Source organism: Hippopotamus amphibius, chromosome 10 (assembly GCF_030028045.1).
Source record: "Hippopotamus amphibius kiboko isolate mHipAmp2 chromosome 10, mHipAmp2.hap2, whole genome shotgun sequence".
In the NCBI taxonomy this organism is placed as follows: domain Eukaryota; kingdom Metazoa; phylum Chordata; class Mammalia; order Artiodactyla; family Hippopotamidae; genus Hippopotamus; species Hippopotamus amphibius.
Genome location: NC_080195.1, coordinates 1,302,946 through 1,324,045, shown reverse-complemented (window position 1 = coordinate 1,324,045; position 21,100 = coordinate 1,302,946). Strand labels below are relative to the sequence as shown.

The following is a 21,100-nucleotide window of genomic DNA, read 5'->3' as shown; positions in this document are numbered from 1 at the left end:
CTGCCATCACGACCCAGGTACCCTGGTGAGCAAACACTCTCCCTTATCTCTCTCACGGGAAAGCCCGTGCGGGGGCTCACGAGGTGGGGGCGCAGGAGGCAGGAGCCACTGCCTGCGGGCTGCCGCGGGTCCGATGGGAACGTGATTCCCGTCTTTCTTACTCCCGAGGCATGTCGCGCCTCCTCCCGGCACCTGGACGTAACGTGCACGTGGGCAAGCGACCCTCTGGGAGGCTGGAGCACACCCCTCCCTCGGGAAACGGGGACCAGCACGCCTGCTTCCGGGGTGGGGGGGGGAGGCCAGGCGCCGCCCTCAGCAGCTCCCGCACCTGCAAAGCGCCCACCTGCCGGGCGCGCCGCCTCCTCTCCACTTCTCAGAAAGAAGACGCTTCCATGAGCCTATGTTCCCATGGTGAAGCGTCTCCTTCAGTTTTGTTTCTGTGTCAAATCACCTAACGTCCTTGAACTCTGAGACAGCGAACGGAGGGCTCTGCCCCAAAGGAGAAATCGCCCGGCAAGAGCCCGCACGTCCACGAGCACCCACCGTCAGGATCCTCTCTGTGAGCGGTGAGGCGTTGACCTCGTGCCAGTTTTCATGGTGAGCCTCGCGCTTGTCTATGTAGTACCCGAGGATGGGTGAGCCGCCGCTGAACTTGGGCACCTTCCAGCCCAGGGTCATGGAGTGGCCGTCACAGTTCAGCAGGGTGATCCCGTAGGGATGGGACGGGACGGCTGCAGGAAACACAGCGGGAAAGTCGCCCGGCTCTGAGCGCAACCATCTGTAACCTACCGCGGCCAAGGGACGGGCAGCGACGGGAGAGGCCCCAGGTGCCTGGACCCTCTGTGCCGTCCTGGCCTCCCTCTCAGCATCTTCGCTTGTCTCTTCTTTAAAAGAGAATAAGTTTTCAAAAAGCTTCTTTCATATATATTTATTGCAGTTTCTAAATACATCTTCCAATACATCCACCCATCCATCCATCCCCGAATATTTCAATACCACCAGGGCCACGAAGGACATGTGAATAACAGACTCCCCCCCCTTCTAAGGAAAACCTTGAGACAGCAGCTTTCTTACTACGCCCATGAAGGACGACAACCTCATCTCCCACTACCAGGGATGACCAATATTTTTAGGCCAATGAGTCTTAATTTCCCACATGGTTATAGACACTTTCCATTAGTTCAAACGGGTATGAATTCAAGTTTCCCTTTTGTCCACCATATGTGGAAATGGACCATGTCTTCCCAACAGGCTGAACAGGATGTGTCTGCTTCCCCCACACCCAACTCTGAGGAACCCACATCCCGTCATCCTGGATACAGGTACCCGGGAGTGAGCTGGTCTTACCACAGAATTAAAATGTAAAGGATTGGTTTTCACTTAGTAGGAATGACTTGAAGAGGCACATGGTAATGTTTGAAAGTCCCTCCTGGGAAAAACTAAGAGATCTGACCTTAAAAGAAGAATTAGTGTTTCACTACACTGCCCACCTAAGTATTATCAGATTTGACATTCCCTGGAAATTCCAGCAACATTATTTTATTTAGTGTTAGAAGAGAATCATAATTTCTGAAGATGCTTTTAGATTTAGCCGGAGACTAAAAAAAATAATTAAAGAGCAAAACAATTTTCTCAGACGTGAAAAGATAATACTATGATTCAAAATGTGTATATGAGGCGATCGTGTTTCTAAATCTTCCTGAATACATTTACGTCATGGGGTGCATTTTATATGAAATAACCAGAGCAACAGTTATAAAACACAGCTGCACAGATCACGTTTTCTAGGGCCCATCCCTGCAAGTTAGGGCCCAAATTGTTCCGTGCAATCAAAGTAATAATTTTTAAAGATCACTATTGATGAACAAAGCCACAAAGTTACATATAAACATTTGAGATTCTCTGGAATGATTTATTAAAGTTCCTTGAACTAGGAATAGCTGAAAAGGCCATCGACATTCTATTTTAGCATCTATTTTGAAAAGAGGTGGTCAGGCCCTACAGCATAGATTTTAATGTGGGCATGTGCGCTTGGAAACCAATGTAACTTCTAATAATATTTTCTGGTTTTAATTTGCATTTTATTAGCATATTATCATTTCTCCCTCTCACACTGGCATTTCCAAGACAAGAAGCCAAATGATGAGAGGTTTCTACAGAACTGCATGTTCCCTGTTCAACAATTTACAGCCGCGTTTCCCCTCCGGTAATACTCCACACGGCATAGTAAAGGTTTATTCATGCAGAAATTAAAACGCAGTGGAGAAACAAAAACGGGTGCAGAGCCACACGCGAGTTACTCACTGAGGGCGGCCTGGACTTTTATGGCGTCCGACTCCTGCGAGTTCTCGCTCGTGCCGACAGCGTTCACGGCTTTGACTCGGAAGATGTACTGCTCGCCGGTGGTCAAGCCGTGCACCACGAACCTGCCAAGAAACGAGCCGGGGGCGTGAACACGCCATGACCACTGTCGCTGGGACTGAAAGGGAGTTTACTTTTTTGAGTGCCTTACGGTGCATCACGTCCACCCACATCCATCTGCAATTTTAGTTTTCATTAATTCCGATTGGCACGCCGGGTCCAAAGGGCCCAACAGTGAGGCAGCATCGCCCCACGGCACCAGGGCTGAAGGGAGCTGCACTCCAGGGCGGGGCGTGGGGGCGGCTGCTGCCCGCGGGCCCCCGGGCTGCGGAGTGAAGCCCGGAAGTCCTGAGTGACCTCCCTCAGTGTCAAGGCCCCTCTCTCTGTGGCTACCCCTTCAGTTCCGAATCTTCTGGATTTTGTCCGGATCAAAGTTCTGTTATAAAGTAGGATTCCTCTCCTTACCTAAAAGAACCCACACCTGTAAAACTTGGTGAGGGCAGGTCCACCGCGGTGGCTACGATTCGGCTTTGCGACCAGCTTGGACCCCTAACAGATTTTATGTCCTCAGTCAAGTTACCCGACCTCGGAAAGACTTTGTTTTCCCATCTGTAAAAGGGGATCAGAGTACCTACGTCTCAGCACAGCCGCCTTACTTGTGGTAAGTACTCAGTAAATGTGAGCGAGAGGTATTTATCTTCGAGTCTGCAAATGGTTCTCAGCCATTCACGAAATTCCTGCACTAGAATATTTGAAGTGTTTTGTTCTGAGAGCTCTTCCTGCATTTGCTGGCGTGGGCTGTGGGTAACATCTAACTTTATCGTCAGTCATGTCTCTTCTTTTCTAGCCACGGCTTTTTCCAATTTACTCTTTTTTAAAGAGCGAAGAGGGAAGGGTGCCGGCACCATAGAGGATAACCCGTCGGCAGTGGCGATGCGGACAGCTCTTTCCCTAAGCGCACATCCTGGAGGAAGCCTGACACGCCCAGGCCTTTCCTGCAGGCTCGGCCTGAGAAGGGAGTGAGTCCGCGCCGGGAGGAGAGACGCTCGACCCCACGGCAGACGCAGACGCGGCCGCCATCGCCCCCGCACAAGGGCCAGGGGCCCCTCCACCCCCTCCCCAGCTTTGTGCAGCTGGTGGCTGGAGGGGAGGCCTGTCAGCTATGTGAACAAAGCAATTTTAAAAGTTAGAAAAATCAATACAGAAAAATAAAACACCCTTCCCGTCCCGGTTGCTACTTTAATGCTCGGGTTCAGGGTACGTCTTAAACACGGATTACGTCGGAGGCAACGCTCTGGGGCTTTTCTCCCATCGGCAGACAAAGCTCTCCAGCCACGGGGTGGGAACCCGCTCCCCAGCTCTACGCCCTGCAGCCCCTTGCGGGTGGGGAACCAGGCCCGTGCACGGGCATCACAGCTCTTCCCGCCGCGGCACCTGCGCCCAAGGCCCCGTGGGTTCTGGGGTTGTGCTTCTTGTGCTTTCCTCCGGGGCAGGGATGCCCGGCCCAGGACGGGGGGTGGGGGGAGCACCTGTTGTAGCCGATGGGCTTGTGGTTGCAGGGCTCCCAGACGTTGGACCCGACCACGCTGCAGTCCACGTAGTAGCCAAGCAGGTCCTCCTCCTGCTTGGGCCGCTCCCACTGTACCACCACCGACGTCCTGGTGTCCCGGGAGGCGAGGACGCGGCCGGGGGCCGAGGGGACCACTGCGCAGAGGAGACAGGGTCACGGGCTCAGCGGCATCGGAGTTTGCGGGATACGCCAGAGACCCGCGGGCCCTCTTGTCCGCAGAGTTTGGGGCTTAGATGAGAGCTGGACAAGGAGGACGGCTCAGGGAAAGGGGGACCCAGGAGGTGCCAGCAGTCCCTGTGCTCTCTGTCCCCAAGCTCTCGAAGAAAGGGACTCTCATCACGGAATCTCCTGCCCCTGCCCCCCAGGACCCGTCCACAAAGCTCCTCCGGGGACACACGTGCTTTGCTGGCTGCGGAGTGATTGCTTTGGGTATGTGAGATTACCCATTTAAAGAAAATAGGATACACTTCTATCAGATTCGATGGACTCTGCAGGGGACTGAAAACCACACCATGATGTGACCACGGATTTCTCCCCTCCCTCAAGGCAGAATCTCTCTAATCCGTGCTGGGCGTGGTCAGAGAGGGGCTTCATTCAAGCTGTACAGGCAGGAACGCTGGTGCTCTTAGGGCTGCCTTTGTGTTTAAAAGTAGCTGTTGCTTAAAAATGTTTCTAACCCATATATCAGCTTCATAAAAAGAAGGTGGAACTTTAAAGGAATGTTGACCAGACAAGGCAGAGAGCCCTTCATCTCTTGTAAAATGGAATTCTAAGGCAATTTGGATTCTAACTCACCTGCGGCACTGATGTCTTTATCAGCTCAGGTAAGTGGCCTGGCCTACAGTTTGGTGACGCGCGGGACCCACTCACCGATGGTGTCCTGAGCCTGAATGGGGGCGGTGATCTCCGACGGGTCGCTCAGGCCGTGCTTGTTTGCTGACAGCACTCGGAACACGTAGGGCTTCCCCTCGGCAAGATCGAAGACGGCGTATCGCGGCGACCTCACGGCCATCTGCGCGTTCACCCGCTGCCAGCTCCCGCTCCCGACCACGGACTGCAAAGACGGGGCACCGTGGGGCCAGCTCCCCGCACCCGCCGCCGCCTCCGGGGGCGCCCCGCTCTGCTCCCACAGGACACCGCGGGGGGCCACCGCCCGCGGCACCCCCGGGCCGTCCATACCCTGGGCTGAATTTTAGGAAAAGGATGCCAATTCGGAGAAGGAGGGGAGACATCTCCCAAAGTTGGGAACGTCAGTGAAGATTGTTACACGAAAGCTAATAAACTGTGGAAATCTTCAGGGAATAATACATAGGTTGCAGTTTTAGTAAAGATGGAATGAACTCTAAACAATTAGAGATCATTGAGGAGTAGATGCAGAAAATTCCATCATAACTCACTGCTCACATTTCAATTTAAAATGTCGCTATTTTGCAGCTATTATAGTAGCAACAAAGTGACAGCAACCTAAAGAACCAGCAATAGGGTAGACATATTACCATATAAAATGATACATGTGTATTGAATGTAGGCATTTAAGGAATCACTTTGTTGAATGTAATACTGTACAGATCTGTCAAGATACAAATATTTATAGAGGAAAAGACTCAACACGTACCACATGTAAATAAGGACTATTTTGCATGATCAAATTATTGGTGATTTTCATTTTGTTCTATGTAAAATCTACATATTTTCCAAATTTTCTATATTGCATGTTTTAGTTTTCTCATTGATAGTTACTTTTAAACCGGTCTAATTTAATTTTTTTCCTATAGAGATAAACCGCCTTTTTGAAAGAAATCCTGAGACAGTAGAAGCTGAGGGTACACTGACCCCACTAAAGGCTGCCAAAAAGGACTAGGAAAGCATTTCCAACAGCTCAGGCTTCTAGAAATTTTATTGCTGTTTAGAGACGTTTTCTCTCATTTTAGCAAAGGTGAAGTGGCTTTTCTGGACTGACAGGGGTTTGAAATTTAGTTGGTGATGTGCATTTAGTGTGTGTGTGTCTGCGACACACAAACGCTTCTTCCTATGCATCCGAATCTAAAAAGTCTGCAAACCAGTGACTCTGTGTAACCCTTCGCCCTCTGAAGTGAGAATTCCTCGACACGATCGCCACCAAGTGGCCACTCGGCTTATGAGCAAACGAGCAGGGGCCACGGTCCCCCTGCCCACGTCCGGAATCCTCGGAACTCGGGAGCCTAGAATGTTCCAGCAGGAAGAAAGCTGGTGGATCCCTCAGTGCAAGGCCCTCACGTACAGCGGGGACCCTGGAGCCCGACGGGCCCCCACAGAGGGCGGCACAGCCCGAGCCGACAGGCTCCCCGGATGCCACGTCCCTCGCAGAAGCCCTCGGGCACTCACGGCCCAGCCAGCCCCCGCAGCTTCACGTTCAGTGGCAGCGTGGAGTCTCTGAGACGACTGATCCGAGAGCTGCCCCTCCTAAAACACGCGGCACAGCCCACGGGAAACCCTGCAGAGACCTGCTGCTTCAGGAACCCCGGCCGGGCCTACCTTCTCGATGAAGTACACCAGCGGCTCCTTGCCACGAGGCACAGGTGGGTCCCAGCTGAGGACGACATATGTCCTGCTGATTTCCGAGGCGTGGACGTTGGTGGGAGGTCCTGGAACCTGAACTTCACCTGGAGGAGGAATACACGCCGTGAGTCTGGCAGAAAGAAGCCAGATGAGCCCGCGGCTGCAGCCCATCTCCAGAGCACATCCCTAGGCTACTCTACAGGCATTGCAGGACTCACGTCTCAGTGCTGGGTTTTGCTTCGCTTCTATTTTGGGAAAGTAAGCAAGCTGCGAGGAGTACGTTTCCAGAGCCAAAGTATAATGAACTGGCAATGATCGTCCAATCACTTTTCTTTCCAATATAAGCCAGTTCATAAGAAAGGAATCCAGTCCAAAATTCATCCAGAATTTCAACTGCAAACTGGGGAGGGATTCACCCAGAAGCGACAGGGCAGTAACCAGAAATGCACCTCTGACTGTGCAGGGCATTTGTGCAAAGAAGGTACTAACAATTGTGTCCTGCAATAGGGAAGCCTTCTGAGATGGGGATGTACTTTCTCTAACAGCCGAGATGGGGTCGTACTTTCTCTAAGGGCCTCCTCTCTGGTTATTTTCCTCAAAGCATCCAAACTATAGACCGACTTCCAAAGCACACAGCTTCCCTCTCTGGGCAGATCTGTTCCACATCCACAAGCATTGCATCCATGTCTATACACTTAAAATTCTAGCATGGTACCAATTAGCAAGTGACTATAATAGAACATTTGCATCAGAGAAGCCTGCTAGCTCTCTTCTGACACACGGCTCTTTTAATAAAATGCTAGGTGTCAGGGGTGTCGTGTTGGGATATAAGAACGTCTCACAAGGGGTGGAGGTGTTCCAGACCCACGGTCCCATTCACTGCGATACAAAATATTATGAGCTTCCAATTAGATTAGCACATGATTAAAAGGGTTCAGACATCCCCGGGACATCTCCGAGTCCTGCTCAACACCCAACTGCTCCCTCCAGACTCCGCTGCCAGCGAGGAATGGAATGGCCGTGTGGAAACAGCACAAACAAGCCTGGGCTTTGTTTCCTAAGAGTCCTGTGACGGAGCTCCTCACATTTTACAGGCAACAGGGGCAAAGACGCACAGCCACGGCCTCACCCAGGAGCGTCTGGCAAGCGGGTTGGGTTTCAAACAAGGAGCCAGAGCGTGTCCAGAAAAGCGCCGCGTGTGCCGGGGGGAGCGCGGCCCTGGCACACACAGCGGCCGTCTCCGGACGCGCCTGCCGCGTCCTCGCCCAAAGAGGCCCAGGGACAGAAGCCACAGATCGCCATCCTCGGGTCACGCGGCCAGGCCTCCAGCTGGAGTCATGGTGCGTCTCGGAGGCACTAGGGGACCCGGGAACAAAGCATGGGGACAGAAGGACGCGACGCAAATGAAAAAGCAGCGTGAGCGCAGGGACACGTCAGGGCAGAGCCGCCTTTCCTGCCCGTTCAGATCTGGACGCTTTGCCGTGTTGGGACCTGACGCAGAACGTGGAGGCCCGGAGGAAAGTGAAATAGGAAGCACTTTACCTGAGGCCGAGGCAAGAAGGAAGAACCCAGCTCTCATCAGCAGGGACTCCCCGACCAAGTAGGATCTGGACTCAGCCCCACCCGGGGCCGTGCACTAATGAGCCTCGGAGACCGCAGACGACCCCGGCCCCGGACGGAACGGGGCGGGGCATCCAAAACGCCCCAGGAGCCAAGGGGGGGGACCAGGGAAAGAAACTGATTCCGTTACCAGCACTCCGGCTGCTGAGAGGAGCCTCAGAGAGAGAAAAGGCTCATGAAGGCAGAACACACTGAGCAGCAGGGCCAAGCGCCGGGCTGGGGTGGTGCTGCCTCAGCCTCACCACGCGCGCCGGAGCCCGAGCCCCGTCCTCACGAGCCACGTCGGCACCAGGCGGAGGCGGACGTACCAGAGGCAAACGCAGCTTGGAAACGGGCTCAGGAAAATGCACCACTTTCCCAAGATCACACAGCTCCTGGGCGGTCGCGCTGGGGTCCAAGCCCAGGTCTTCTGATCCCAGATCCAGCTTTTTGTTCTATCGACCCGAGGAAGCCCCAGCCTCCACAACCTGCCCCAGAGACTCTCCTCTAAGTCCTCTAAGTCAATGAAACGTAAAGTTTATTTGGAATTTTTAGAATGCCCAAGAGGACAGAATTCAAGAGAATGAACAACTGTAAATGCGTTTGCAGCACTCAGAGCAAAGGATGAATTCAGCGCGTTGGCGACGGTTGACCTTGTCAAGGCAGTGCCGTGAATGCTCGAGTATGTAATTAGTAGCACAAAACAATCGTATTATTTCTGCAAGAGCCTATTCTGGCCTTTCCAAGAATGAAGTGTCTGTTTTCCACGGAGCAACTCAAGAAACACTAGAAAAGTGGGACAATGTTATGAGGAGAACATGAATATGACTTTACATGTTTGTAGGAAGACACCAACCACGATTAAAATGATCAGAAAATTTGAGCAAAAAACTGACAGAGCAGAGGAGCAACTTTTTAACCAACAAAAATTGGGTTTTGTTGGTTAAAAACCAACAAATTCACATTCACGAAAGCGAATGGCATTTTGCCAGGTCTTTTCCAGCTGAAATGATGCTAAGAGAGAAAGTTAAGCTTAGATGAAGAAAAGGGATATGGGTGAAAAAGCAAGAAATTCCACACGGTACATTTTGAACCCAGAAATGGTTTCCTTGAAAACTTTATGGAGTTTCTTTCTCTCTCTAAAGAGTTTTATAGATTGGAAGATTGTTTAAAATGAGTAAAGAAAACAGATGAACTTTCCAACTGCTGCCCAGGTTTTTTGTTTCATACCTGGTTTGTTCTAGACCATGGACGCTGCCCGTCCCCCGCGCGCAGAGCCTCACACAGAGAACTGAACCTGTGAGACCGAACTCCAGGCAGTAGCAACGTCCCAAGGCAAACAGTTTTCCACCTGAGTGTCTTAGCCTCGGCCTTTCGTCACCAACTATGTAAACACAGCCTCAGAAATGTCTCCCAGGGTATGAATATAGCACCGCCACGTTCAGGAAATCATCGTGCGAAAGGAAGGCAGAGGCCCGGGGAGCCTGAACCCTGCCTTCGTGTGAGACGGGAACCAGAGATGGGGCGCGCACAGGGCTGTCCGGGTCTTCGCCCCGGCTGAGAGCAAGAGCCATCGTGTCCGTCAGGCAAACGTCCCGGGAATCGACTGGAAAACCAAGTCTCTGAGAGTGGGTTATTTCTTGGGCACTTACTGAATAGCTGCCTGTTTATACCCCAAAACATCCACATCCATGTGTGAAAAGACAGCTGTTCTCCCCAAAAGGGCACAGTCCTGCCTCGGAAGGCATGTTGGAGTCTGGTGATTAGACGATATTACTTCACGTCGCCCTTGCTTCCCACAATGACCTTTACATCGTGCACATTTCATCGTGGATACGCAGCATCCATACAGCCGCTCACACCTTCTTATTTTAGGTAACTTTTACCTGATTAGAACTCCAGCATGCCCACTCAGGGTAACTAAGATCCCTCACTGATCCCATTAGGGGAAGTAAACTTCCTTTTCCTCCCTCATGTCAAAAATCCTTATTTTATACTGGCTGGTCTCCTACAACAACATCGCTTCCAATATAACTGGGGCCACTTTTTATTCACGCAAACCTCTACGTTTTCATCAGCTGTTTAGGCGGTCCTATGTCCACCTTTCCTAAATTGTTTCCTTTGGTTACTTACTTATTGGCCGTCTTTCCCAGTTTCTGAGCTTTCCTGGAAGCAGAGGTTTTAACTAAAACTTTATTTTTTTTTTAATTTTTATTGGAGTATAATTTCTTTACGATATTGTGTTAGTTTCTGCTGTAAAGCAAAGTAAATCAGCTATACGTACACATATATCCCCTCTTTTTTGGATTTCCTTCCCATTCAGGTCACCACGGAGCATTGAGCAGCGCTCCCTGTGCTATACTGTACGTCGTCATTAGTTATCTATTTTATACATAGAATCAGTAGTGTATATACGTCAATCCCCATCTCCCAGTTCATCCCACCCTCCCGTCCCCCTTGGTATCCATACGTTTGTTCTCTACGTCTGTGTCTCTACTGCTTTGTAAATAAGATCATCTATACCAGTTTTTTCAGGTTCCACATACATGTGTTAATACACAATATTTTTCTCTTTCTGACTCACTAATATTTAAGTTTTCTCTGATTGTCGTCTCTGAGCTGCAATTATAATTCCAATTAAAATCTTTGGCTTCCTGGTTAATGACACTAGATTCTCCTTCTCAGTGACTTGATGTTCCCAGCTATCTACGGCAGGAAGGAATATGAAGAAGTGGTGTTCATAAAATCCAATAGAAAAAAGGAAATGCAACCTTTCAAACCACAGAGACATTATTTGATAGGAAAACGAGTCCCTTTTAGTTAAAATATTAGAAAGATAAAATTTTTGCTTAAAAAAATAAAAATAAAATACTGTTCAGTCGTGGAGGCTACCAGAAAGGCCCCCGGCCTTGGCCAGGACGCACATCTCAGGTTGAGTCTGGTTACTGCTCTGTGGGTCCCCAAGGACGCCTGAGTGGCCCCACGTGAAGCCACGAAGCCAGGACTCCACTGACCTCCCCTCTCACTTTCACTCCCACCCACGGCCCTGCTTATTTTTTTAATTCAAAAGGCCTTAAACTTGACCCACAGATGATATTTTTACATGTGAAGAGTGTCCCCCCCCTCTCTAATTACAAGCCTAAATCCCTGGGGTATAAGCAGCTGAAAGGAAATGGGGACGAAGTCCTCACCTTCAAGGTCCTCCTGATAGAGTACGATCTCCTTTTCTCCCTCCAGGTGGACTGCTGCAGAGAGAAAGGTCAGCCCTGAGTGTGACGTCCAGAAAGCACCGGAGTCCCCGAACTGCCTTTGCGTTACGAGGACAGCATTCACACTACTCTGAGGAACGGACGTTTTGGCAGCGGCCTCGAAGAGATCCCATGCTTCTCGGCTCTTTATACTGGATTCAAAAGGCCACGCAGGTCAAGGAAAGTGCAGTGACCCACTTAAAACCATAATCAAGGGCCCAAGCCCGTTAAGGAATCTGGGTCACGTGAAATTAAAATTCAGAAAGGGAGGGGCTTGGCTTCAACCCCTTCTAAGACTCATTACGCGTTGAAGTTACATTAGTGGACTAAGAAAAGTCTCACTCTGAACCAGTTTAACTGGATTTCGGTGACGAGCCTCAGGAAGATGAAGCACCTTCGTTTCAAGGTGTAAAGGTCAGCCTGGCGTCCCCACCCCTAATGTGACCTTGACGGCCACCCCGAGGCCACGAGGCACAGCTGTGCTGTGCTGGGCGCTGAAGATGCTCTCAAGGCTCAGACATGAGATGGGGGGAAGGGAAGGAACGAATCACGCAAAACCGCCGGAACCTGAGCGTTCAGCGCCCTACCTTGTAACCGTTTGAGGTCAAGGGGGTCGAGGGCAGCCACAGCCTCAGAGACTCGGGACGGCCGGCTGATCCCTGCGCTGTTGACGGCCCGCACGCGGAATACGTAGGACCGCCCTTCAAAGAGTCCGGTCACAGGGTATTTACAGATCTTCACGGGGGCGTCATTGCACTGAACCCAGTTGTCAGTTCCCACCTCGCATCTTCAAATGAAAAAAGGGGTGGAGAATAACAGCTATATCCGTCTGACAGGTACGTGCCAGTGTAAACACGCTATACACACACGTGCATAAAACAATTGTAACAGGAGAACATCTCCCACTGAAAAAATCAATGCTGTCGAATACTGATTTACACAAATAGCAGTATACATAAACTTTAAAAGACAGAGCTATCTAGGAAATGTAGTATATATACATATGTCCCCAGGCGTTTATACCTTACAGCTGGAGCGCAATTCCCGACTTAAACACATTTAGGAAAAATCTCCGCCAAGGGTCCTTTCAGGTCTGTCCCTGACAGTTCTGTTTCAGTTCACCCCACAGGCTCTCCGGGTGCCCCTCAGCCCCCCGGCACGTCCACTGCCGAGGCCCAGGAAGTAAACGGCCCTCCCCTCGGTGTCCAGACACGCATCTTCCTCCCCCGAGTCACGGTGTGAGCCCTCACTGCCAGGCTCGCTCACCATCTACTCCAATCATGTTACTGTGTTTCTCTCTAGGGCGCTTCTCACATGGAATTTGGAAGTCCTTGAAAATATTAAGTCCTGACCAGAAACCTGGAACCTTCATTTTTCACAGGTTGAGAAACTTCAATAAGGAAACTTTATGTCAAATTCCAAGAAGGAAAGAGCCACTTCAGAAAATTCGTCTTGTACCTGCGCTTTAGGAAGAATCAACTCTCTTTCCTCCTAACTCTTTGGAATTTTTGATGAAAGTTCTCTGACCTGCATGTGCTGACCTGCTTTAGCCAGAGTCTGACGAGGTCAAAACTGAGAGTCTGGCAGGAAAGAAACTCAGCCCAGACCAACATCTGGCAGGTCACAAGGACAGGAGGGTGTCAGGAAAGGAACTTCTCCCCAGTCCAGAATGTTCTGTTGCTTTTATCTTTGTTTATGTGGGAGGGGGAGAGGGGAGTCATGAGAAGACACATGAAGTCGTTTCTGCCAAAAGCTGGGAAAAGTACCAAACGTCACAGGAGAATAGAAAATAGCTTTTGTTTCGGGTTTTGTTTCTGAATTCAAGGTAAACCCTGAACGAGGCAAATCTGACCCCAGCACATCACACTATCGCCCTGACGGATGGAGAAGAGAATGTCATCAACGTCAGGCAAAAAAAAAACTGAGCTGCTTGTTTTTTTCTGAAATAACCGCCATATGTGAATGTGTTTTACACATAGAGACTCTTAAACTCCCACCCAGAACCATCCTCTTACAGTCAAATAGCTCATACCCTCTGCCTTACTCCTGGCATCACTGTCTCTGACTACAGCTTCTTTCAGTGATTAGAGTGGACCGTCAATTGCACAGCCAATAAATCCACAGCTCTGCCTGGTTTGCTCCCAGGCTCTGAGCACTATTCCAAGTAAAGGAACAAGAGAGTTAAAACTCCTTTGGGGGGCTTCCCTGGCGGTCCAGTGGTTAAGACGTCACCTTCCCATGCAGCGGGGGCGGGTTCCATCCCTGGTTGGGGAGCTAAGATCCCGCATGCCTCTGGCCAAAAAACCAAAACATAAAACAAAAGCAATATTGTAACAAATTCAATAACGACTTAAAAACTGGTCCACATCAAAATAAAATCTAAAAAAAAAAATCCCAGCAAACTCCTTTGGGTTTAACATCTACGTTTTTACTCAAAGACACATTCCAATATTTTGTACCTTGAAACATCAGTATTTTCCACTTGGAAACAAGAGAACACTACTGAACCGAGAAGAAGATTGGCCTTTGGGTGTGAATGAGCTGGCGTCCTCAGCCAGATGTCACCGTGCCTGGGCTCTCGTCCTCGGAGGCAGGAGCAGGGCTGAGCGAGGACCTGCCGGCCGGAGCCCCATCGCAGCCCCTACAGGCGGGACCCTCAGCGGAGCCTGGAGGCCGGGCTCAGAGCCAGCCTGGTGTTGATCAGGCCAGCTGAGCCCCGACCGGCACACAACGGAGTCGTGCGTGGGGACACGAGGCCCTGCCTGTTCGGCGATATTTTCCAATCACCCAGTCAGGAGCCATAAAGAACCACGTAGTGAAGTACCTACATCCCATCAAGAACGCCATTACGCACTTGAGGTTAGGAAAAGTACCACGCACGTTGTCCAGGATAATACTCGTTTCAGGAACGTTTGCACCCCCAGAGGGGTCCGCGGGCACTCACCGATCAATGAAGTAGCCGATGACCGGGCTCTCCTTGGTCGTGTTGGGCGGCTTCCAGGTTACGATGACATAATCCCGGTTTGCATCGTGGCACTGCAGGTCCATGGGCGCGCCAGGGGCCCCCGTGACCAGGGGGTCAGCATCTGGGGTGGGGGAGGAGAGGAAAGGCACGTGAGCAGGGTCTTGGGGCGGGGTGGGCAGCTGAGGCCGGCTGACGACTTCTTCACACTCAGGATTCTACCCTCTCGCTCTGCCCCTGGTCAGTCCTCACGCCCGAACGGCGCGACACGAGGCACGGGTGTCGGAGACATACACGTACGTATGCGTTTCTAAACTCGGAAGGTCCTGTCCTGCATCACACTCAGTCTACGATGTTCCGTAACTGAATCCGAAGGTGAAGCGCGCCTTCCCCTGATGCCAGGCTGTCACGTGACATCGTGTCGGCCGGACCCCACGACGAAATCATGATAACATGAGGCCTTTCCAACACCTGAGAGACGGGACCCTAGACGCGCGCGTGTGTCACATCCTCAGAAGATCTGAGGGACTTCACTTTTTTTTTCCTGCAGGCTGTGAGCACATTTTGGGTCCGTGCTCGTGCAGCCTTTCTACGGCCCTTTATGGTCACGGTGTTTTCAGACGTTAATTACAGCCTCACCGAAGGCCAGCAGAGCTATTTAGAAAGTTAATACACTGAACGTTTAACTTCCTCACGTAAAATGCGTATTTACTCAGGACCCACGGCTGCTGGGCCTTCGTGGCAGGGTGAGCGGTACACGGTTTCTGTTCCTGTCCCCTCAGTGATGTGCACGGAGCCAAATATTTTCTCTCATATTCAACATCCTCATAAAGTCATCAGGACAAGTACCCCCCACCCCCCGACGTGCATCACTGCCTTCCTGTTGGCAGGGCTGCAGGAGCAAGGCCGTTCCAGCCACACCGCATTCACTGCGCTTTTATGGGGCGAGACATCTTGCTAGGAGGTAGGCACAGAGAGTGGAAGGTGCGTTTTAATGCCAGCCTAATAAAAATGGTAAAACTTTGTGCAAGAGTCTAAAACCGCAGCCTCGCCGGTTTATGCAATCTAGTGGGGGGGGGGGGGTGCTTGTTTTGCGCTTGTCCTTTTTTTTTAAGTTAAAATTATCCCTGACGATACAGCCCTGGGGAGAGGGAGGAGGGGGCCCCGGGGTCAGGACAGTGACTGCTGGGCACCCGGAATAGGCTGTGCTGGTGTCCTCGGAGGGGAGGGGGTCAGCGGCGCCTCGGCGAGCAGAGGCCTCTCTGCCCAAGGCCGCTGCACGTCCAGACCCAGGGCCGGGTGAGGGCTTGGCCGGGGTCGGGGGGCACGGCCCCAAACCCAGGGCTGGGGCTTTGCAGGGAACCAGCGCCTCCTCCCTAGAGAAGGGCCCAGGCCTCTGAGCCTCCACACCGTCACTTGAAAACGAGAGAATGTTTTCTTACAACACGGTTGTAAGAATTTTAGATTAGATGTACATATATGAATATATATGTCTGTGTGTGTGTATACACGTATATGCATATAGGCATACACACACACACACACACACATAATACATACCACATGTATAATTTTATCCATTTTATACACCCCTTCAACCATCTTCATATATGAAGTGTATATAAAAGTATGTCTATGTGACGTGCACATATACACGTATGAATATATGCACCTGTAAGCCTGTATACGACAGGCATGTGTATGCAATATGTAAATATGTGTATAAAGCACGTATATGACATCCAACGCGCGGATGCCCTGCAGAGTCAGCAGGGCCGCGCCGCTCATCTTATCAGTTCCGGCCGTTTGTCTGCGCCCGAGGGAGAGAGCTCTGCTGCCGCCCCTTCCCCGGTTACGCCCCTTATGTCTGGCGGGGACCGGGCCGGGTCGCGCCCGGAAACCCCGCTCGCCGCCTCCAGGCCGGCCCCGCCCCGCCCCGCCCCCAGCCCCGCCCCGCCGCCCTCACCTCGGACAAACAGGAAGGCGCGGTGGTCGCTGGCCCCGCCCCAGCCCCGCCCCAGCCCCGCCGGCCCCGCCCCAGCCCCGGCCCCGCCAGCCCCGCCCCGGCCCCGCCCCGCCGCCCTCACCTCGGACAAACAGGAAGGCGCGGTGGTCGCTGGCCCCGCCCCAGCCCCGCCCCAGCCCCGCCGGCCCCGCCCCAGCCCCGCCAGCCCCGCCCCGGCCCCGCCCCGCCGCCCTCACCCTCGGACAAACAGGAAGGCGCGGTGGTCGCTGGCCCCGCCCCGGCCCCGCCAGCCCCGCCCCGGCCCCGCCCCGCCGCCCTCACCTCGGACAAACAGGAAGGCGCGGTGGTCGCTGACCCCGCCCCTGGACACGATCCTCAGCGTGTAGAGACCCTCGTCGTCCTTGTGGAGGTGGCTGAAGGACAGCGAGGCCTGGCCTTCCCCGAAGAACATCCTGGTCCACCTGGACTCCTTCAGCAGCACGTCTGCGAGCGGTGGGGGAGACGGGCCTCAGGGACGCGCGGGCCGGACGGCGGGCGGCGCGCGGAAGGCGGGACGCGGGGCCCTGCTGGGCCGTCGGGACGCGCGGAGCCCGGACGCCGCCCCGGGGGCCCCACCGGCGGCCCTCCTGAGGCCCAGAGGCGACGACGCGGAGCAGGCGGGTTTCGGGAGCAGGCACGGGAGGGCCCAACGCCGTCCGCCGCTGGGCATCAGCGAGACGCCGCGCAAGACGATGAGGAAGCGCTCCTCACCTGCTGGGTGGGCAGCATCCGCGAGCGCACAGCCGGCCCGCCGGGCGCGGCCTGGAACCCGCCCGCTGCGCCGCCGCGGCCCCGGGGCCCGGGCCCTCCCCGCCCGTCGCGGGAGCCCCTGAGAGCCGCGCCCGAGCATCCGCAGCGCTCCGCTCCGCCCCGGGGCCGGCGCTCCAGGGAGCCTAGGCCGCTGGCGGAGAGCTCGGGCCGGCTCTCACACCCGACGTCAGGGCTGCGGCGGCTACATCCACGCCCTGTGCCGCCACGCGCGTGTGTCCCGCCGCCTGCCCTCCTGGACCACGCAGCTCAGACACCGCCTTCCCCTTCCGAGCCGAGAGGACAGGTCCCGGCGCCTCCCCTGCCCGCGGGCCGCGTCCCCCCCCCTCGGGCCTCCCCGTGTGCCGGGCCCGGCCGCCCATCCCCTCCCCTCCCCCCGCTCAGAGCCTCCCCATCTGCCAACAGCCCAGTCCTTCTTCCCGTGGAGCTCGCCGTCCTCACCGCACGCCTGCGCCCCCGGCTGACGTCCACGGCGCGCGGCGCCGCGCCCTGCGGCCGGCACATCATCCCAGCCTGTTCCGGGGCGCGCCTTACACTGAGGACGCCTGGCTTTACCGCTCCTGTGTTTTCCCAACCAGACTATAGACACCTCCCGGGCAGCTCGGGCACCTGGCGCCTGGTGACATTTCGCACTGTGCTGCGTCCTGAGCAACACAGAAGGTTCTGTGCCGGGATCCGGGGGAACAGGCTCGCTCCAGAGGCAGAGGCCAGAGACGAAGCCTCCTTCCACAGTCTGCACACACACACACACACGCACGCAGACACGCGCGCACACACGCGCGCACACACACCATACACCACACCACACACACGGCTGCAGGGTCCTGGGAACGTGGAGTCGGGAGCCAGGCTGCCCGGGTTCGCGTCCCGACCCCGCCACGTCCCGGAGGCAGAGGTGCAGGGGGAGAAGGTCAAGGAAGTTCCTCGTCTCAGCTGCCCACCTACGAGGGGTCGACAACACTTCCCCACAAAGTCCAGATGAAACCCAAGCGAGTTCTCACACTCAGAACAGAGTCGGGACACAAGGAGCCCTGGTAAATGTCAGCTGCTGTTTCAGCGGAGGACAGACAGAGAGAGACAGACACTCGCTCCCTCCCCCCAGTCCCGGGACCTGTGTGTGGAGCTTCGCTGCCGGCTAGCCTGCCTCCAGGCTGCCCTGCGAGCCCCCGCTCCCAGGGGGTTCAAGGTCCAGGCGGGTCCCGGCTCTCCCCAGGCTCGCCTGCTCTGCCGCCCGCACCCCCACGGGACGGAGACCGTGCCTGGTCCACACTCGGGTTCCACACGCACTGTCACTGCCCGAGGCCCAGATCAGGGCCCGGGCGCGGGAGGCCCACACTCACCATCCCGGTACCACTCGGCCCGCGGCTGCACCCGCTTCAGGTCCGGCGTCACCAGCAGCGTGCACTTGAGAGTCAGGGTCTCGCCTTCCCTCCGGAAGGTGACCCCGAATTTCTCCAGGAACTGGACGTCAAAGTGCATGTACGGGATCCCGGAGGACAGGGGCACTGCACGGAGCAGAGCACGCGGTCACACGCGGCCGGCGGCACGGCGGGTCCCCACGCCCCCGCCTCACTCCCTCAGAGAGCCGCGGTGTGGACTGAACGCCTGCGTCCCCCCAGCTCCCACGTCCAAGCCCTGCCCACCAGTGGGATGATATTGGTGGAGGGGCTTTGGGTGATGCGGCCATGCGGGCGTGAGGGCGGGGCCCAGGACGGCATCAGCGCCCTTGGAGGAGGAGGAGGAGGCCAGAGCCCTTTCCCTGCCCCTCTCCTCTCGGCGAGGACGCAGCCTCGCACATCTGCTAGCTGGGATGCGGCCTCCCCGGCTCGGCGGGCACCTCGACCTCTGACCTCTCGCCTCCAGAGCTGAGGGAGGTCACCGTCCGATGCTCAAGCCCCAAGAGGAGCTTGTTACGCCGGCTGAGCTGATTCTGCCACTTCTGAAGAATCAGAAAACCAGCGTGGCGTCGAGTCTGGGCACTTGTGCCGAAGGAGGATGGAGGGGCGGAGGGGGCAGGGGCGTGTGCTCTGAGCCACGTGCCAAGAGTAGAGGTTTAAATCCCGCATCAGCCCCGAGGCGCGTGAGCCCCCGCGCCCCGGCAGTGACTGTCAACACAGGGACACCAGCCAGGAGAAAGGGCCTTCTGAAATATGCTTTTAAAGAAGATCTGATGCTTAGAAAATAGTTTTTTAGGTTCTGTGCTACGTCAGTACACATTTTTCTGCATAAAAAAGGAAAACCGTCAACTTACGTCCGATCGGGAGCCCCATGGAATGGAATGGGTCCTCATCGCCTCGGAACCCTGCAAGGCAGTCGGGCGATCACGGGGGAGAAAGGGGAGGAGGTGGGGCGACAGCCCCACCCCCACCCACGGGAGGGCAGACTCACGTCTCACCACCACCGCCGCGTTGGTGGACACCTGTCCGTGCACGTTCGTCGCCACCGCCGAGTAGGTTGCAGTGTCATCAAAGTCTGCCCTGGGGAGGGTAAAGCAAGACACGTCCTGAACGCGCTGCGGGGCGTCCTGTTCTCTAAGAGCCGGTGGCCCGAACCGAGCACAGCCTTCCTCGACAGCAGCTCGTGTGACCGGGATCCCTCATTCATGACTGATTTGTTTGAGAACAATGCCAGCTCTGTCCTCGGGATGAGGTATTCATGACAGACATGGGCGAGGTCTGATCCCAGACTATGCCTTGGCTTTGGCTTTGCGGGGGGGAAAAAAGTACTGGCACTTCCGAAAATCCTGAATTTCACTCTCAAGGAGAAGCCTCTATTCCCTCTGGTCCTATTCTTCTACCTGCACCGTCTGTGGTTTTATCTCGTCCATGGGCAGCTCCAATGGCCTCGACCTCTGGGAGAATCAACCCCCCCCTCCCCACCAGGGCTCCCCACGCAGACCCCCAAGGCAGGGGATCGCCCAGGCAGGAAGCACCCACTCGCGGGTGTAACAACGGTGACCAGACTGGACCCAGTTGAGGCCTCGGGGAGTCGTGGGGTGACACGTGTTCACCCCGGGAAGGACACCGACCCGGGACCCCACACCCCAGCTTCTCAGGGGTGGGGCCCCTCTGCCTCTCTGCGTCCATCTCACACAAGTCGAAGCTTATTTTTTGGCTATGAACTGAATTCCCACCAGCTTCCCCCGAAAACATCCCTTAGAGGAGAGGTTGTGAGGACTCTTATGAAATGCTGGTTCTCTGCTACTTTTCATCGGCTATTTTGTGTAAAAGTCTCAAGTGCCCAGCAAGGCAGTACTGTTACCCTATTAACACGCAGAGAAAGGAGAGCCTTTAAGAAGCTGGGTAAACAAGGTTCACAAAACTCTGAAATCTGCAGCTGTGGGCACCACAGGCAGAGCGACAGCACAGGAAAAGCCAACTCCAGCCCCAGCTTAGATGCCTTAAGCACCCGGTGACCCAGAGACAAGCCTATTCTTTGGAAGCCTTTAGTAATTTTATTGTATTTTCTGTCCCACGTGTAGCTGAAAACAGTTTCTTTGACCAAAAAATACACAGTGTCTCCAGTAAAGGAGAGCGAACGTTTCAGGGACGCACACTGTCTGGGAAGAACCCCGTGCCGGCCCCACGAGGGTCCAGTCCAGGCCCGCTGCCCAGCCACGCCGTCCGGCCTCCTGTAACTGCCGCTGCCCCAGGGAGACACTGCCGCTCCCATGGGGGTTCAAGCAGTGCATCACGTGCAGGCTCTCCTTGGAGGGACACGTGCCAACCACAAAGCCCTCCACAAAGCTGCAATTCTAGCCTCAGCACGTTAGCGCTGCTTTGCCGTGCACGTTCCAAACACAGCGTGGGTACAGCGTGTCCCCAGGGGCAGAGTAAGAGTGACTGTAAAACACACAGAAGTCCCGTAACCACAACACACATGCTTTCTCCACTGCTAGGCATGATCGTCCTGTGCTGCGAGCGCACACGGAGCACGGCTGGGCCTGGGGGCTCGGGAGGAAGGGAGAATTACTTCCCCTCCACAACCTTAAGCATCGCTTGAATTTGTTTTTAACCCTGCACTTGGGTTATTTCTTCTAAACAATGAAA

The 21,100-nt window shown here is 54.5% G+C and overlaps 1 protein-coding gene across 2 annotated transcripts in view; it reads right to left on the bottom strand.

The window, feature by feature from the left end:
- The window catches only part of MYOM2 (myomesin 2), a 70,869-nt gene that overhangs the window by 32,919 nt on the left and 16,850 nt on the right, over positions 1–21,100 (bottom strand). Inside the window, exons 7-18 of one of the 2 annotated variants that reach the window (XM_057697426.1) lie at positions 19,440–19,528; positions 19,303–19,353; positions 18,392–18,556; positions 16,566–16,727; positions 14,261–14,402; positions 11,904–12,103; positions 11,260–11,313; positions 6,446–6,573; positions 4,802–4,985; positions 3,891–4,065; positions 2,305–2,426; positions 544–731 (exon numbers count right to left, since the gene is read on the bottom strand). In XM_057697426.1, coding sequence (XP_057553409.1) covers positions 544–731; positions 2,305–2,426; positions 3,891–4,065; positions 4,802–4,985; positions 6,446–6,573; positions 11,260–11,313; positions 11,904–12,103; positions 14,261–14,402; positions 16,566–16,727; positions 18,392–18,556; positions 19,303–19,353; positions 19,440–19,528 — 1,660 coding nt within the window. The remainder of the gene's footprint in view (positions 1–543; positions 732–2,304; positions 2,427–3,890; positions 4,066–4,801; positions 4,986–6,445; positions 6,574–11,259; positions 11,314–11,903; positions 12,104–14,260; positions 14,403–16,565; positions 16,728–18,391; positions 18,557–19,302; positions 19,354–19,439; positions 19,529–21,100) is intronic. The other variant, XM_057697425.1, reaches the window with a different exon arrangement.